Source organism: Misgurnus anguillicaudatus, chromosome 19 (genome assembly GCF_027580225.2).
Source record: "Misgurnus anguillicaudatus chromosome 19, ASM2758022v2, whole genome shotgun sequence".
Taxonomy (NCBI): domain Eukaryota; kingdom Metazoa; phylum Chordata; class Actinopteri; order Cypriniformes; family Cobitidae; genus Misgurnus; species Misgurnus anguillicaudatus.
The window spans coordinates 51,856,612-51,875,883 of NC_073355.2; the positions used below are offsets into that span (position 1 = coordinate 51,856,612).

Here is a 19,272-nt window from a genome sequence, read left to right on the forward strand (position 1 = left end):
TTTTGCAATTTCACACACCTCTTTAATAGTATCTTTGGTGATCTCTGACTGGCGGAGTCTGGTGTCATTTGCGCCGGCATGAATAACAATTTTAGAAAACTTACGCATAGCATTAGCCAGTACTTTAAGTTTGGATCTAATGTCTGACGATCTGGCTCCCGGTATACAGTCAACTATGGTGGCTGGTGCCTCAATGTTCACGTTCTTAAGTATCGAGTCTCCAATAACAAGGGCACCTTTAACAGATGTCTCAGCCGGTGTATTGTTTAGAATGACGAATCTGTTAGAAACTACTGTACTAGGGGGGACTTCGATGGGCATCGAATATGACTACGCCGCCTGACAGTCACCCAGTTAGTCGGCCGTGTTAAATCAGTTGCCGGAACCGAGCTATGTGTACTACGCGTTGCCGTAGGCGCACCCGAAACAGTGTTTGAAACATTAACATTAGCATTAGCGGTCTTACTGTCCTCAACGAGCGTTCGGATGTGCGCTTCTAGTTCTGCAACCTTCTCCGTCAGCCTTACTACTTCAATACACTTAACACATGTAAACCCCTCTATGCTGACGGAAGAAGCTAAACTGTACATGTGGCAAACAGTGCAGGTTACAATGACAAGCGGAGTCTTACCGTTTTCATTTTGGGCGATGGTATGGCGCTCGCTTTGTGTCATTTCTTTCCAAACCAAGCTTAAAGACGTGTTAACGTGTGCGTGACATGCGCGTAAAGAACGTGCGTCTGTTATACGCGTGGAGAACGTGCGTTCGTCTTAACGTCATACTACCGTGTCTAATTTATATGCGCGTGGAGAACGTGCGTTCGTCTTAACGTCATACTTATCGTGTCTAATTTCAAAATAGTGCACATAAACTGTTATACAGTTACTTGTATGAAGGGCTTGTGTTATTTAGGACACCATTCAAACAGTGATGGCTGTAAAATCCGATCATTTAAGATATTTTCAAATTAGATAAGTCATTTCAACAGCAGATAGAAATATCACATAAATAGCTATTTAAAATAGACTTTTAAAGTAAATATTTAACATCCTTGAGAAAAATCAAGGCAATATACTTTGATCAAAAAGGTAATCTCACAACAAATGCATGCATTGGGACAGGAAATATACTAAAATGAATAATAAAATAAACTAGACTAGGCCGGGCATCCTTATGCTCTGTGTATCTGTTATAAAAATGAAATCCTAGCAAGCTCATATAAACTTGTAAATGCCAAAATTAAAGGAACCCAAACATATATAAAACTAAATAAAAAATAAGACCGCCAGTAGGTGGCGGCAAGGCATTGTTATATTTTGGCAAATGTTCCACTTCTTTCAAAAGGACATATGATTTTCTAATACAATTTTAAAGATGAAAACTACTTACTACAGGAACATAATTGTAAATATTTTTTTAAATCCTCAAAAAAAATTTCTCAGTTTGCAGATTTTCATTATATTTAAAAATTATTTTCCAAATTCAATCACACAGAATTGAAACATGTGAATTTAAAGTTGCTGCATTATAAATTGCAATCTAGGTAATTATATGCGCTGTTGTTGGTTCATATGGCATGTTATATTTTAATGTTTTAATGACATAATCTTGGCTGTAAATGATCTATAACACAATGTTATCCTGTTAATGTCAATGTCCTGTAGAAAATAATGATTTTACACCAATAGCTTTGACTTCAATAGTCATGAAATGTCTTGAGAAATACATGGTTTGTCTTTTAAAAACTCAGGTAGGCCACAAACTTGATTCCTGGCAGTTTGCCTACAAATGCCAGAGAAGCACAGGCGATGCCATAAGTAGCATCACCCACCTGGTCCTTGAGGACACTAAGGCCTATGCACGTCTTTTCTTTATTGACTTTAGTTCAGCGTTCAATACAATACAGCCCTATTTACTGTTAGAAAGTCTGAAGAATATGTGTGTTAGCCCCTTTATTATTAGATGGTACTATTCTTTCTTAACAAATAGGATGTAGTATGTTAGAGTCAATAAAGAAGTTTCACAACTAAAGCCTATAAGCACAGGGGCCCCTCAGGGGTGTGTGAGTTCCCCAGTCCTCTTTACCATCTACACAAATGACTGTGTGAGTGGACACCCGCGCAATTGTATTGTTGAGTTTTCAGATGGCGCTGCCATCTTGGGCTTATTGTGTGGGGATCGGGACACAGCATCCTATCACTCCAAAATTAAGCAGTTTGTAGATTGGTGTGACGCTCACCATCTAGTTGTGAATGTGAAAAAGACTGAGGAAATGATCTTTGACCCTAGAGCAGTTTCTGAATCAAGTTTAGTGAGTATCCATAGCACTCCCATACGTCAGGTCTCTTCATGTACGTCAGGTCTCTTCTTGTAGGTGTCTTTGTGTTTTTGTGGACTGCTCACTTGCATGGCATGTTCATGTAGAGGGTCTTTGTTCTGAGCTCCGGCAGAGGATGTGTTTTTTTGGAGGATTGAGACTGTGTGGTGTCGTTGGCGGGCTCTTGTTCTTATTTTTCCATATAATCTTAGAGAATGTTATACAGTATGGCATGCAGACCTAGTATGGCAATTTGAAAGTTCAGTTAAAGTCCAGGTTGGGGCGTCTGGTTAAAACTGCACTAAAGATTGTAGGTCATTCAGACCAGGGCTACATGCAGGCACTCTATAAAAAGTCAGTTCTCAGGGAGGCACGGAAAATTTTAGATAACCCCACACACATCTTGTATAAGGAGTTTGTCCTCCTATACCTTCAGGTAGACGTTTCAGAGTACCAAAATGCAAATTAAATGCATATAAAAACTCTTTTATTCCAACTGCCATAAAGATGATTAATGATAAATAGCCGGTTGTTTGTACGTTACCCAGTATGGAGCTTTGGACTGGATTGCTCCTTGTTGTAATGTGTGTACTGTGTGTGTGTGTGTGTGTGTGTGGGGGGGGGGGTTGTATGTGTAACTGTTGTTTTCTAATTGCCATGTATGAGCTGTGTACGTTTGTAATGCAGTGATTGTGAGGCCCAAGACAAATTTCCCCTGGGGGACGACAAAGTAAAGTATACAGTGAACACAAAGAAAACTGTAGCCTATCATAGATTACAAATTTTGGTATTTACATTCAATGGCAAATTAATAATAGCATAACCATTCAATAAATGTGTTTATCATTTTCATTTGGTGTGCTCTATATTCAAGTTAAAAACCTTAGGTGGGGGAGGGGGTCAGATAGTCTGTGCACACTTTATCACTCTCATTGCTACCCAAGCTCAGAGTAGCATTGTTCACATACACTATAGCAGACTATTTGAAAATTAAGCCTTGATGGTCTCAACGATTTAGCCAAATGGATAAACATTCTGGTCCATATAGTCCTGTGCATACTGTATATCATAACTGTAACTAACTAACTAACTAACTAAATAACTAAATAACTGTCTGTTCATCATAACATTCTGGCCAAGGTGAAAATACTGCTCAATTACACTTTTATGTTGACAACATGACTAAGTATTTTGACTTGTTTGTGAATAATGACACAAGAACTTCTCATTCTGATGGCACCGATATGTTAATTTACATTCTTTTGAGAAATGAACAAAGATCAAATTTGAGCAAGTTGCATGCTTTTGCAGAAAATTCATTTTGTGATGCTGTGAGTATAAATTGCTTTGAGAAATGCATTTACTGGTTAGCAAATTTTGAGGATGATTCAAGAAATGTATCAAAGTCTATAACCTACATTAAGGCCAAACAGTATGTGCAAAAGGATAGTAAATAAAGTCCTGGGTTGTTTTTAGTAAATATTAGACAGACCAACACCGCTACACTCTAACAAATATTGCTTGGACTCAACAAAAGAACTAACATGCAACAGTTTGCATCAATTATTTTGAGTTATCTACTGGTTAGACGAATTAGTGGTAATTTCTTGTTTTAATTTAGTTTCAAGTGTTTGTTTTTCCATAAACAAAATGCATCAGTTGCTTCTCTATTACTGCTCCTCTGTGTATTTATCCGAGCTGTAAATTGTTTTGTCTGACTTTGGGTGAGATTTTTGTATGCTCTCAACATTGTAGTTGCAAAAAATTGTAGTCAGGCTAAGATTTAATAAACTGCTAGACTTATAAATACTTTGATGTTTATAGCTCTATTAAATAGTACATTTATCTTAAATAGTTTTAAATGTAATGACATTACATCCTCAGTAGTAGCCTAGTTGAAGCAATAAAAAAATAGAACACTTTTAATACAACAGTTTAATACAATAATAAAACACTTTATCTTAATTTTTTAGCATACTGCTGTTTTATTTTCCCCTCAGCAGATCGTATGACAATACATGACAGTACACTTAAATAACAAAGTTACGTCTAGCATTGGGATACATGATGTATGGTACAGAAATTCAGCATTAGATATAATCAAATGTAGTCCTACGTAAACTTTGCCAAAATAAACATGATTATCTCTAATGACAATTGGCCAATGAAATCTGATTGGGCCCTGAAGTGCCCCTGTCTGATATTCATCATTGATTTAATAGCAAGTGCTCAGTAAATGTATAAGACAATAATGAAAAAAAAAAACGGTTCACGCGCCAGACAGACGCACGTTCTTCAGACGTATGGCAGACGCATGTCCTTTAGACGTTTCTACATACAGACGTAATCCACACGGTGATTTCTAACGTGACGCCAACGTGACGTCTGTATAGATCAACAGCTACACGTTATTGACGTGTTTACGCGACGTGATATTTGCGTGTACGTCTCCATATAAAACAAATGGAGACGTACACGCACGTATACACGTGTGTTATCTGTCGTGCTTGTCAGTCTCGTCTCCAATTGACACAAAGCGAGCGCCATAGATGGCGTCTCTGTTCGCCTGAACGCGGTCCGTGAAGCTGCATCGAGACCGGTGCTCGCTCGCTGGCTGCCTCGTACGTCTCCGGGTGTCAGGAGCCAGGGTGATGTGAGGCATGCTGTACCGCCTGGTGCTAATGCCGGGACACAACTCCTCCACAGCTTCCCGCTCTGGTGAGGAAAGGTCTGAAAAACATACATCGGATGAGTCCGCCATTAGATCGAAAAGGAAGGCAGATTTACAGTAAGCAAACAGTGAGGAAACGGTAAACAAACTTCAGCCGGCACGTTTGTTGAAGCTAGCGGGCTATATGCTAACACTAAGTGTTTACCAGTGATAAATCGATTTAGTTATAAATACTGTTGAATAATCGTCACGCTAAAGTATTCCTAAGATGAACTAGTAAGTTATATTATATAGATAGTAACAAGATAGTAAGAAAATAGGATTTGGATGATGAACTCGACGGAGCTCCGATAACAGTGTTGCCACTCCACTCTCTCTTGCGTCTCTCTCTTGCGTCTCTCTCTTGCCACATAATGCATTACTATCTAAATCTATCAAAATGTACCTACCTGTCCAAAAGATACACTGCAACCATGGCATCGTCTTTTAGACACTTTACCTCACACAGTTGTCTCCATCATGGAAAAGCAGTACCACCGATGTTAACTCGGATTTTGCTGATCCAGACGTTTCTTTGCCGTAATTTTTTCAAACATGAGTTTTTGTTTCGTGCCTTCAAAAAGGAAAGTTTGGTTGCTGCTGTTTGGTGGCATGCAAAACATGTTCACAGAAAAGGAGAAAATTGCATGCGTCCAGTTATTGCATTCGGTCCGATTTGTTGAAAATATTTACGTCTATATTCCTTTCACAGATGACATACATTTATTAAAATACATTGAGACATTTTAAAATAGTGATTGTTATCATGATGTGAGGAGACTTTCGACCAGCATAACTAAAAATGTTTCTGGATCAAATCAGATATTCTGCCTTTAATCAGGACAGTCTAAAAAATGTTCCCCTAACAATCTTGAATCTTCACACTGCTGTATGATGTGTAACACTGAGCTCTTTCCATCAGATTACTGTCAGTTCACTTTGGATCCAAACACGGTGAATGAGCATCTCAGTCTGTCTGCAGGGAACCGAGCGGCCACATTCGCTCTTTCACCGCTTCAGTATCTGGATCATCCGGACAGATTTGAGCACTGGTCTGAGGTGATGTGTAGAGAGAGCGTGAACGGCCGCTGTTATTGGGAGGTGGATTGGAGCGGACAGGGGAGGTTAGGTGTGGATATAGCAGTGGCGTATAAGTGCATGAGTAGAAAAGGAGACGGCGTTGAGAGCGCTGCTGGACGTAACGCTCATTCCTGGAGTTTGTTCTGCTCTCCGGCTCATTTCTCGTTCTGTCACAATAACATGGAGACCATTTTGCCTTCAGTCCCGAGCTGTTCACGAGTAGGAGTGTATGTGGATCACACGGCAGGAATTCTGTCCTTCTACAGCGTCTTTCCTCAAATGAGTCTCATCCACAGAGTCCGGAGCACATTTACTCAACCTCTCTATCCTGTGTTCGGTCTGGATGAACACTCAACGCTCAAACTGGGCATGTAGAAATGACGTAAAGGGTGGTACAAATAAGATTTTTAAAGGGTCATTGAATCAGGTGTTAATGTAGAAAACATTTTTAAGTTGTTATTTAACTCTTACGAGACCGCTAGTGATCAAGCTGAATTAAGTCTTATGGGATTCCTCACAAACTACTGTACAATATATCATATACACATATATACAGTTTTTTAAAATCAGGTTTAGGTATTTGTTAATTTGTGTTGATGAAGAATTAAACTAAAGGGTTAGGGTTACATTTGGGGTTGGGATTGGCTTAACGACAGCACATACTGTACTTTACAGGGTCACATAATTTGATGGTCACACGACTCGGTAAGTGAATCAGAAAGTAAATAATTTCGCTTGAAAAATTGCAGCATTCAGAAATAATAAGAGGACAAGCAGCAGCGCTCATAGAGATCTGTATTTTTAACATTTTTGGTCGCAATTACGTATTATTAGTTAATGGCACTTTTTTGACGACTTTGTCTTAAATCACAAACATATTCATAACATGGCTCTCTACAATGTTTGATTCTGATTGGCCAGTCACGACATTCCAAAATATATAAAAATATACTATATAGTATGTATAAATATACATACATTTTTGACAAACTTTATATTTTGGCCAGGACAAATATATTTTTTGCTGTATGGGTGAAATCTATTTTGAAATCAGAAAAAAATCCAAAGTGCTCAGAAATAGCTGAAGAAATTAGTTTAGAAAAAATTGAAGGTGCTCTTTGGTATGAAGTATACAAAACATGATAAAAGGAATCTTCGTATACACTCCATATATGTTTTTAATGTTAAATAGCCATGTCTAAATAAAGGCTTTTTATATTTTTTGAAATACGAAGAGTGCATTGGATTCCTTTATTCACATTTAGAAATGTATTTGTTGCCCCTAAAATCCATTTTGAAATATATGTTAATATATGAAGGTTAAAACTTAATTTTTTTTTTGCAGTATGGGAAAAAATGGGCTAATAACATTTTTCAAATCAATATTTAATGTTCCTTAACCTTACTTATGAGGTAAATAGCTGTGTCCTGATCATACTGTCTAGACTTATTTCTGTGATAACAAAGCATAAATGTGTCCAATTTGTGTAGGTGAAAAGAGCTAGTGTTTGATATCTTTATTTTGTTTGGAAAATAAATTCTATTATCTAAATAAAAAAACTTAAATGTAATTCACTTGGTCAAGGTGTGCTGAATGTACTTCATTTAATTTAAAAAAATATAAAATTTAAATTAAATAAATGCTGAATTATTTTCATTAGCTGTTGTGGCATCCAGTAATGCAGAAATGCATTCAATAAATGCAAAACCTATACAATCAACCACACATTCAGTCAAAACACAGGACAAGCATTTAAAAGTGCTGTAAGTTTTTGACTAACACAGCAAAAACAAAACTAATATTCATTGTTATTGTGGTTGTAATAATGTCTGTAGATCTTTAGAAAACAATAAAATATTTCTAACTTTTTTTTGTCGAAAACTATACTTTTAAATAGATTTAACAAAGATTGCATTGTAATGTTTGCTTATCTGCAATTAAAAATTGGACAAATGTGACAAAGGATCATTTTAACAAAAGAGAAACATTGTTACAACTTGTGAATTAATACTGCATATAATTTAAATAAACTGCTTTGTGATGTTTTCTTCACAGCTTTAAAAATGTTTTTCTAAGAAGTGTGGCTTTTATATACCAGGTGAAAAAAGTGCACTAAACACTTTAACTATACTTAGTAAATGTACTTATCCAGGACTAGGTCTTAGTTAGGCTATATTAGGACATTTAATAGTTTTTACAAACAAACCTTACAAAAGAACAATACTGTTGTGGATCTGAAGACAAAATAATAGCACTGATATATGTTAAGATACGGCAAGATGTTTTTAAATTAAAGCACCCCAAACATGCATTTTATTCTGGGATTTGGATAAGCCCTGTCCGGAAACCACCCCATTATGTTTTACTGACTGTGTCCATGTCTTACTACAATATCTAATCTTACTTATCTAACCCATATTATTATAAGCAGATGGAAAAATGTCAAGGAAAGTGTTTTACTTTTTCCAAAGATCTTTTACTGTTTGTAAATGTGTTTTCCACAATGAATGGAGTCAACGCATAAGGCGGCAGGAGTCAGATGAGGTAATAAACACGTGAAAATCTGATAACATTACTATGAAATCATTTCAGCTTAAAATACAGAAGAATACAGAAATGTGTTCACAATCATTATTGTGTGTATAATTGTTTGTGTGTTTAGCTCTCTGCTGTGAGTTTCTGTAGTGTGGATTTCAGTCGATCTCGAGCGCTGCCGCATGACTCCAGTGATTTATTCTGTCTGGAAGTTAAACACAGAACAATAAAAACTCTTTAATCACTCAAATATATTCATCTGACAATTTAACATGACAGTACAGAAGAAAAATCTGTTTAAAGGTGCCAAAAAATGCAGTATAATAATCTGTTAAATTGTTTGCTGACAGAAGGTTTGTGTCTTTATTAAGTGCAGAAATGATCCAGAGTCAGTTTTACATGTCCACTTACAACCCTAGGATTCATCTATATCGAAAGGGTCATGAATAATAATGTTGAGCTCTGCTCTGATTGGCTGTTTCTCCTTCAGTAGCTCTGTGTGTGTGTGTGTGTAAACAGACCTTGGGCCCTATTTTAAGGTCTAAATACATGTTTGTTAATTTAACAACAGGAAAAATGGTGTGTGCGCCTTGTGCACAGTCTAAAAGGGTTGTTCCTATTCTCATAATGAGTGTTTTTTGGGAGTAATGTGCAATAAACCAGCGAGAGTCTCAGCTCTCATCCCCTTTAAAAGCCAGTTGTGTTCGTGCAATGCCGATTCCCTATTTAGATGACAGAGTTTGTAAGGCGGAAAAACTAAGTAGCCCACCAGGTTAAGATTGATGTTAAAAACTGCCTTGTTTTTTGTATCGAAATATTTTTTGTATCAAAACCTTTGGTTCTTTTTAAAAGTTTTCTTTCAGTCATGGAAGTAAAGATAACACGTTTTTAATGGGGATGCACCGAATATTCGGCCACCGAAGATTTCCGTCCCAAAAGAGCATTTTCGTTTTTTGTCCGAAAGACTTCTATCTCCGTAACAATACGGACGAAATGTTGTGATGACGCAAACAGAAACCACGACCTTCATGTGCTTGTCTAAAGCAACATGTCTGCGGTGTGGATGTATTTAACCACAAAAAGGCACTAAAATATGCAGCTTTCTGTACGCACAGATGCACATGCGGTTAAAGTGTCCAGACGTGATCATCACAGTATGCCCTTCAAAGATCAGAACTCTTGATGAGTAAACTTTAGAAAGTGTCGCGCTAATGTCTCTCATACTGTAATACATTAACATACATTTAGCGAATAAAGCAATGAAAAACAACGTAAAGTTTTTATGTGGAGCCATTAGTGTTTTGAAAAACATTACTTAAAAAACATTCTCATCATATCCACACCAAGTCATTATCATATACAATATATTCGTGGGGAAGCATTTAAACATTTTAAAGTAGATGCAATATTTGCATTAGTTTAAAGCAAAACATTCAATTATTTAACAAGCTACAGGTGAAGCAGCTCTTTACGCCTTCTAATGTCTCATAATAGTGCTCATTTATGTCCAAGAGACTCAATAATAATCTTTTACATTTTAATCCTTTAATTTTTCATATTTAAAAACGTTTGTGTGCTGTCCATGTGTGTGATAAGCAAATCCGCGTTGTCGTCCCGTTTATAGGCGCATATTACTAACGCGCTCATTAAATAACAAAAACAATATTGCGCCACAAAATAGCAACGCGCCAAAAATGCGCCTGAACACACCTCGTTTTCAGACCAGATGGCCATGGGCGCAAATGTATTTGCCTTTTAAACAATGGAAAATGATAAATGCGGTGCGCTGAAACTAGCAAAAAACTTTAAAGTAAATGTTTACAGGTCATATGTGTGTGTGTGTGTGTGTGTGTGCGTGTGTGTTTACCTGGACATGAAAGCACTGAGAACTGTGATGTGCTCTTTAGGAAAATAACTCTGTTTTACTGCATGCTCCAAACACTGTAGATGTCCTGATACAACCCTCACCGGCTTTAACTTATCTTCACTCTATACACGGAGAGACGGAGAGAGAGAGAGAGAGAGAGAGAGAGAGAGAGAGAGAGAATCTTTTTAAGGTTAACTGATTAAATTCAGACTTCAGATTCATCCAGCTGTACAGTAAGATACGACACTACACCTATTAAAAACACACATGATCAACCAAAGATGATAACGTCTGCCGGTAACAACAACACAGATGAGAGATTAATAGACTTCACAAAGTGTGATTTGTGTGAATTGAGCGTTTCAGCGTTTGACATTGAAAAATCTGAACTTAACCAATCAGGAGCTTGCTTAGAAGAAAGTGAAGAAGTCACTGTAAAAAACACTTTACTCAATCTGAGCTATAAATATACATATTCAGACTACAACCAGGTGTGCCACATAAGTCTTAAAAAGTGAAGCTGCTGGCTCTTTGATCGCCCCCTGGTGGCTGGCTGCAGTACAAGTCATAAACCCCGCCCTCTCCATTAAAACAAATGGGACTCTGCAGTAAATAAAAAAAATATTTACACTTCCAATAAAAGTTTCCGAAAGATTGTTTTGGATCTTTCAGGTAGTTGATATCACGCTGATATATGTTCAGTTGTTCTTTTTTTGTGATATGTTTTATTTTAGCTAGTAATTTGATGGTATACAAACGGGGCGTGCCGTTATGATTGGCGTGGTTGAATTGGGCGCGCAAGCGTTTGGGTGGAAGTTTGATACCGCGGCTCCGCCTCCTGCTCCACGGATGTTTCCTTCTGCGCATACTCTGGCCCCAAACTGACGTTTTTACGTAACATGGCAGCGACCACGGTCGGACATTTTTGGCTTCAATTCATTAAAATGGAGGAGGCGACGTCACGTCATCCATCTTTTTTTAAAGTTTACGGACTACAAGCTAGCTAAAGCCGGCAAATTAAGCTTAATTGCGTATTCAGATTTGAGGGGCAAATTCAGGTGCATATGGGCGAATTTCAGGCACGAATTCCAGGTGCAAATTAATTTGCGTCTGTTGTGAATGCAAAGTCAGACAACACAAAACCCTCACCATCACTGTTATCACTTAAAATAATAAAGCAGAACTGCTACTATATGTTTGTGTGACTGCTTGTTCACCTCTCACCAGTATGTTAAATATACACACTAATATATGCATACAAATAAAAACAACACAAATAATTAATTTGTTTCACATCTTATAGAAAAATCTGATCATTGTGCTACAAAAACCCATTTAGACTTCATCCAAACACTAATAATCACCTTCAGCAGTCCGAGCATCACCAGCAATGAGGAGACAAAAATCAAGGGCTGGAATGAAGGTGTGGAGAACGCTTTCTTCATCACAGCATCTGAAAACAAACACACACACACAATCACAGATGTGTGTCAGTCAGACGTCTCTCAGATGATTTCATGTCTGTCTGACAGATGTGTGCAGCATCTCACCGATACTCTCCAGTACAGCTGATTTCACCTGAACATCATCCTCTTTATATACGGATGAGATCTTCAGAAACACTTCTGCTATCCTGTTTACATCCTGAACATCCACCTGTAAAAACACAACACATAACATATGTCATCTCACATCTGTGTGTGTGTGTGTGTGTTAATGAGATTGTGTGTTTGTGTAAAAGAGACCTGCTGCTGAATAAGTGAGCTTCTCTTTTCTCCGAGTCGCAGGAGTTTGTCTGGAGATGGAAAACTGAGAAAAGAGGAGACATCTGGGGGTCGAGGTGCTGACGGAGGAGTTTGAAACTACACACAGACACACAAACAAACAAACACACTTAGTACTGATCTCAGTCTTAATCTCTATCATGTTCTTGTTCTTCAAAAACGTCATCAAACCAGATCTGATTCATTGTGTGTTTCCTCCTCATCTCCCTCCTCCTCTTCCTCTTCCTCCTCCTCCAAATCTTCATCCTCACTATCTTCTTCATCTTCCTCAGGTTCACCCTCATCATCACTGTGAAGGTAAAGGATTATCCATTAGAACATGATGAGAACGTTATTTAAATGTGTTTAACTCTCATGGCATTAATGTCACAATATGATGAATCTCATCTGTCTTTATGACAAAATATCATCAGCACGTGCATTTTATGTATTGTTGGTTTAGATCTTACACATTATTGCATGTAAAATAATTAGTTCTGTATCATTCCTGTTATTTACATTCATACAGAGATGTAGTAAAAATAATGTGTTGTGTTTTTTTAATGTATGTCTGGTAAAGTTAGTTTCTCTTGTGAATGTCAGTACTGTATATATGAATCAGATATTTGATATCTGTTGTGTTTTTGTCTCACTGCTGATACCTCAGAGATCCAAGTATCTGACCCAACTTCATGCTTTCTGTGAGCTCTCGAAGTTTATCACAACCTTCTTCACCTAAACAGTTACCTAAACACACAAACACAAACACATGTCAGCACAAATACATGTAAACATGATCAGTGGAATTGACTTAGGCTTTCTGCAGGTTTAATTTATGTAGGTATGTAAGACACTTTAATATGAAGTACAAGAAGAGCTGTAATTTATAGCAACATGTCAAAGTATAAATATTGGCTGACAAATGATTTATTTTTTAATTGTGATTAATCAAACCATTTTTGTGTAGTAAATGATGAATATACAATTTATTTTCTTTAACACTTTTATAATTTACATCTGTTACAGTGTATAAATACAATCTTACATTTATTCAGTTTTTCTGATTTTCTTTTATAATAAATATAAATTTCCACCTAGCGAGGTTATAGGTGCTTGCACCATTATAGATTAGTCTGATAAACTAACACAAAATTTTGGAAACTATATGGGGATGGACTTCTTCCCTTTGGTGGTCCCAGAAGAAAATGTGTAGATATTAAAAGTAACTTCTGAAATGCAGCAGGTCTGTTGTTTGTGTTATTGTGTCTGTGTCTGTGTGTGTTCGTACCGTTCAAGTCGAGTCTTTCTAAGTGATCTTTGTGTTGAACTGATCGAGCCACCTCCAGAGCAGCGTCTTCAGTCACTTCACCAAATGAAAGATTCAACTCCTTTAAGAGACCACAACTCACATTCACTGACACTATTGATCATTTACTAATACTGATCATCTATACGTATTGATCATATATCGGCATTGATCATCTATTAGCAGTGATCATCTATGAGTATTGATCATTTACAAATAATCATTATCATCAATATCATCAATCATCACGAATAAATGACAGACATAATTTTTCATTACTATAATGTGTAGTATTTGTTCATTATAATTTTTTATTAATAATAAATTATTAAAAAATACTTGCATATATTGAACAGAACATTTAACAAAAATGAATAGCCATGAAACATTTTACCCGCCTTTAGGCCTGTGACGGCGGCAGGATGCACAAATTCACCGCGGTGGTGTGGTGGTTATAGATTGCGTATGTGCACATTGGTGCATATAGGTCTTATACATAATGCATACATATATTTTGAAATATAAAAATTTAAACGATGATCAGATATACAGTTTTTAACAAACATGCATGTTCATAGGCGCTAAATTCTTTCTCCGCTGGTGGGTCACAGCGTCAAGTAATGCTTAGGTTACTTAGCAACGAAAGACGCTCTGAAGCGCCCACGCGATCACGTTTTCCGTGTGGTTTCACGCGACATGTGAAGCAACTGTGGGTATGTGCTTGGCCATTTCGGTGGCATACTTTTTCGCAACTTTGAGAGACCAAGAGAGAACGGCCGTTTCTCAATCTGAAGGCTGCAGCCTCTGGAGCTCGCATATGTCATCAAGCCTGGTTTATTATTTTCAGACATTTGCAAGTCATAAGCATATTACAACGATTTAACAAAGATTAAAAAAATGACGTATGCAGCTTGCAAATGCGACCTCCAGAGGCTACAGTCTTCGGATAGAGAAACGGCTAATATCTTGCCTCATTGTTCCGCCTCCAAGCCAGCGCGTCATCACTGATATCAGTTGCCTTCCTTCGCAAATAGCACATTAACTCTGCGTCTGCTGGCTGTTTTAGTCCAGTACATAGAGGTCATATGGCTACAGGTGTTCGGTACCCAACCCTATCTATCAGTACCTTCAACAGTGGCAGTCCTTCTTTCACAGTCTCTGCGATGGCAAAAGCTCCTTCTGAACGTACAAGACAGTCACCAAAGTTTATCACCTGCACATTCCTTAAGTGTTTCAGTGCCTAACAAACACAAAAGAGAAACACAAACACACAATTTTACTTTACTTTGCTAGTAAGTCAGTGTGGTTTGTTTACTGTATACGTGTCTAATGTGCACCTCGGCCATGGCTATAGCTCCTTTCTTGGTGAAGGTGTTGTCGTTGAGATTGAGGACACGCAACTGAGGATTGTGCTTCATAGCTGTGGCTAAAGCAGAGACTCCTGGGTAATTTATTCCGTTCTGGGGCATGTGCACCTCCTCCAGACTGCCAATCAGCTGAGAGAAAACAAAAAACATTAGAAACAGACCAATCAGCAGACAGAAGACAGAAACAACTCAATGAAATAAATGAGTATTGTAAAACACATGACAGTAATGATAACATGCATTATTAAATGTTAGTTTAAGGTTTTGTGTATGGGTTGAGATTGAGAAGAACCTGAAACGCCTTCGCAAGCGCTGTGGCTCCATCATTCTCCAGTCGGTTTCTGCCGGCGATGAACACCTTCAACCGCAGAGGAGCGCCGGCTGCAGTCGATTCCTTGTGACACACCGTCAGAGCCTCCGCCAGAATCTAGATAACAGATAACAAGCCTGGTGTAATGGATGAAGAGTACTTCATATACTGTCTCCAACAACCATGGGACTACCTGAGAGCTTTACACTAATAAAACTATAGTTCATGTAATGTTTAACTGATCTAGTGTCTGTATTTCTGCTTAAAAGATCAAAATCTGACCCAACATGGAAAAACTAATGACATCATCACCATAAACTCCACCCACCTTTCCTCCACCAATGCCCATTCCACAGTTGTTCAGACGCAGTTCCTCCAGCGAGTGGCAGGCGGTGCTCTTCAGCAGCTTCTCAATACCTTTAACTCCATCAGGTCCAAAAGCGTTATCGCTCAGGTCCAGAACCTTCAGCCGAGCGCCGGCCGTGACGATCGCTTCACCCAAAGACACCTACACCAGCAGAATCATTCACATCAATCTGTTCTCTAGGGCTGCGTAACGATTAATCACGACTAATCGTTTGCAAAATACATTTTTAATCATACATGTGTTTCCTGTGTATAATATATATCATTTATAATACATTTATACATTATAAATACTTAATATATAAAAATACATTTTTTAAGTTATACATGCATGTGTGTGTATTTATATATTATACACATATATGATTTTTATTTTGCAAACGATTAGTCGCGATTAATCGTTTTGTAGCCCATAAATGTAACCATTTGCTTCTGAGATTACTCAGACCACTGACTGACACATCGAGCAGATCTCAGATCAGTTCTTACCAGCGCAGGTGGAATTTCAGCTCGCAGACGGCCGGTGAACATATCGCTCCAGTAACAGCACTGATGGGAAGAGAAAATTATAAACTCTATGAATAGTGTTTGCCTGTGCAGGTTGCTAGGGTATTTTGGGTGGTTGCTAAGGTACTATTATGGTATTCAGAGTAGTTTTAAGTGCGTAGCTGTTTAGAGCTTATTTAAACACATTTATTAATGGAGTACCTGTAGGTCCTTCTTGTTCTCCAGGGCTTTAGCGATGGTCTGTGCAGCCTCCACACCAACGGTGTTTCCCTCCAGTCTGAGCGCCCGCAGACCATCAAACTTCACAATCTCCTTTACCATCTCATCCACTAACAAACAAACACATCTGACATCACTTACTCTTTCATACAACACACCAGAAACATCAGATCACCATTCAAACGTATACATGTCGTGGTTAGAGAGTGAGTGACCCGAGAGTTGCCGGTTCGAGTCTCATGGCCGGCAGGTTGCGATTGAGGTCCCCTACAGTGATAGCTGCCCACTGTTCCAGGTGTGTGTGTGTGTGTGTGTGTGTGTGTGTGTGTGTGTGTGTGTGTGTGTGTGTGTGTTCACTACTTACTGGTAGGGCTGCACGATTAATCGTAAAAACATCATACCTCGATTAAAGCACCCATACGATCTCTTTCCTAACTTATAACAATTTGTCTGTCTATTAAACCTTTGACAGAAATACAGAACATTGAAATATGCATGACCACTGTCGCAGAGTCACAGCCGTCATCATGTAAGGGGAAGGGGTTTAAACAGTGGCAATTATTTATTGGTTCAGCTTCATCTGCACTTTAAACACACTCTTGAGCTTTCACACGCTTTGCTTTCACATATGCCTAATTATTATGTTTCTTACATTACATTTATGCATGCGTGTAAGTCCTGGCATTGTTTGTGGACAGCAAAGTAAGAATTTCATTGGTCAGGGAAACCTGCTTTCCTCACCGGGTATATGACAATAAATGCTTTGAATCTTTGAATGTGTGTCGCACGACTGTCTGTCTGTCTGTCTACAACACGATAAGTAGTTTGGTTTACTTTATTTGCAAACTGTGTTAAGATTACTAGGAAAAGCCTCTTTAAAATGCTTATTTTACTATTGCTTTGCTTTAAGAAAAATTAAAGAAAAATAAAAGTATTAGCAGGGATTTTTTTTCTTATACTTCCATTAAAAAATAGTTTCGATTTTATTTATCTAAGTGGGTCCTGGATTAAACAGGTTTGGGGAACACTGATGTACATGTTTTAAACAGCTCTTTTCAACCTAACAGAATCATTATTTCTGCTGCATTATATATTAAAAATATTTAAATTATCACAGAAATACTGTGATTATAGTTTATGGTTTAGATATAAACACTAATGTTTATGATCTTTTTTTATTCAGTAATAAAACATATTTATTAGTGCACTGTAAAAAATAATGCAGCATTTGTCAAATCAACATATATTTGTTGTTAAATTAAGTTAAACAATTTCAACTTGTTTTTCTAAGTAACGTCAACTTTTTTACTGAAAACTTAAAACAGTAGGTTGAATTGACTTGCAAAACAAAGTTGTTTTAACTTTATGCTGCATTTTTTACAGTGTGAGTCATTGAACTTTTCAGATAAAAATAATTAAAAATATATTTTTTTTTAAAGAGATTGCAGCACTTCATATTTTGTCTTTATTAAATTCTAAGTAATTTTGTTTAGTTGGCATTCAGAATTGTGATCTTCATTTTAAGACTAAAAGATTGTGCTGCCGTACTCACTGGATGGGTTAAATCCAGAGGTCACATTACAATTATGGTTTACCATACATTATTCATTATGTCACTTTCACTTTATGTGTCCAGCCTACTTCATAAGTCCCATTAAACAAATGATCTTAAAGACACATGCTAAATAGTGTTTATCTGTGATGATTTGAGAGATTTGGGGAGAGGGTGGAGTTTACGACATTTGAATAGCTCTGTATTAAAACCATCATGTCTATGGAAAATCTGGGTGTATATATACATGTATGTGTTTGAGGGTATATGCGTGTACTCGTTTGCATGTGTGTGTGTGTGTGCTTACCAGACTGTGCATTGTCCAGTTTGAGTCCTCGTCCTTTATAACTCAGTTCTCCTTCAGTGACTTGAGTTTTAGCCAATGAGTCTGCGAGCTGTCTCACATCATCAGATGCCATCCTGACATCAACTACATGTAAACAGACATGTAAACAAACATGTAAACACAGATCAGTTCAGCATGTGTGTGATATATCTGCAAATACTACAAGCATCCCATCATCTGATCTGTCAGCTGTAATGATGATCTAATCTGTCTGCAGTTAAGAGAAGCAGACCACACATGTACTAAAACAGATTAAGTAGTAAACAACTAAATGTAATCTAAAATGTTTATTTAACAAGATGATTTAAGCTGTAGGTTAAATAGTTTAATTTACTGTGTCACACATTTACATGTCATATAACTGTTACACATGAGAGTGATGTCATTGCTTAATGTGTGCCTCAGGCATTCTTATGTTATGAATATAAATAGTTTAATATAATTCTAACATTCAATCACTGAGGGGATTTACATTTATAAAATAATAAATGATGTTTTGAGACTGTTTTACTAGTTAGCTGTTGTTCACTCATCTGACTGACATCACACATGTATTTACAGATGGATATATTCACACACGAACAAATAAACATTTCATTTCAAATACTCATAAACAAAATAACTTCATGTGCGCTCCTGTACAGATCAAGGATCTTGTATAAATCTTATATTTGCACTTACCCGGAGTGTATGATGTGTTTTAGCTTTAACGTTAGGTGCGATTCTGAATCTGCAACGCTTTCTCCCGCTCACACTGATGACGCCATTAGGGCGGCCGCGCAATGACTCATGGGGTTTGTAGTTCAATGCTTCTCAGCGTTAGTCTTTTATGGAAATTTTCTGTTTGTGTGTTTTAATCAGTAGTATAGGGTAATTTGTCACGATCTAATTTGTCTAAATCTAAAAGTGCTTGTAAGAGATTTGGCTGCTGACTTCTTCCTTGCCTTTGGCCACACCCCCACACGACGATGAATTGATTTATTTTATTTTTATATATGTTTTTACTTTTTTCTTTTATTCTGTTTG

At 37.3% G+C, this 19,272-nt stretch overlaps 2 protein-coding genes across 2 annotated transcripts in view; one reads left to right on the forward strand and one right to left on the reverse strand.

The window, feature by feature from the left end:
• LOC129436825 (tripartite motif-containing protein 16-like) overlaps positions 1 to 6,986 on the forward strand; it is a 130,143-nt gene extending 123,157 nt beyond the window's left edge. The window contains exon 7 of the mRNA XM_055195088.2: positions 5,950 to 6,986. Coding sequence (XP_055051063.2) covers positions 5,950 to 6,482 — 533 coding nt within the window. The 3' untranslated portion in view covers positions 6,483 to 6,986. The remainder of the gene's footprint in view (positions 1 to 5,949) is intronic.
• A 1,576-nt stretch (positions 6,987 to 8,562) lies between these two features.
• Positions 8,563 to 19,074, reverse strand: rangap1a (RAN GTPase activating protein 1a). Its single transcript, XM_055195084.2, has 16 exons — positions 18,928 to 19,074; positions 18,208 to 18,330; positions 16,331 to 16,458; positions 16,112 to 16,171; positions 15,585 to 15,764; positions 15,239 to 15,373; positions 14,917 to 15,075; positions 14,706 to 14,819; positions 13,562 to 13,661; positions 12,936 to 13,020; positions 12,466 to 12,583; positions 12,256 to 12,372; positions 12,061 to 12,166; positions 11,875 to 11,963; positions 10,511 to 10,632; positions 8,563 to 8,848 (listed from the first exon to the last, which is right to left on the reverse strand). Exons 2-16 carry the CDS (start codon positions 18,317 to 18,319, stop codon positions 8,767 to 8,769), a joined length of 1,707 nt encoding a protein of 568 aa, XP_055051059.2. The 5' UTR covers positions 18,320 to 18,330; positions 18,928 to 19,074; the 3' UTR covers positions 8,563 to 8,766.
• Between the last annotated feature and the right edge of the window lie 198 nt (positions 19,075 to 19,272).

Coding starts and splice junctions, on each gene's coding strand:
- rangap1a (XM_055195084.2), bottom strand. CDS start 18,319: ATGGCATCTGATGATGTGAGACAGCTCGCAGACTCATTGGCTAAAACT. Junction 16,172..16,330: donor AGAACAAGAAGGACCTACAG/GTACTCCATTAA, acceptor TCTTCCCATCAG/TGCTGTTACTGGAGCGATAT. Junction 13,021..13,561: donor AGAAAGACTCGACTTGAACG/GTACGAACACAC, acceptor TTGTGTGTTTAG/GTAACTGTTTAGGTGAAGAA.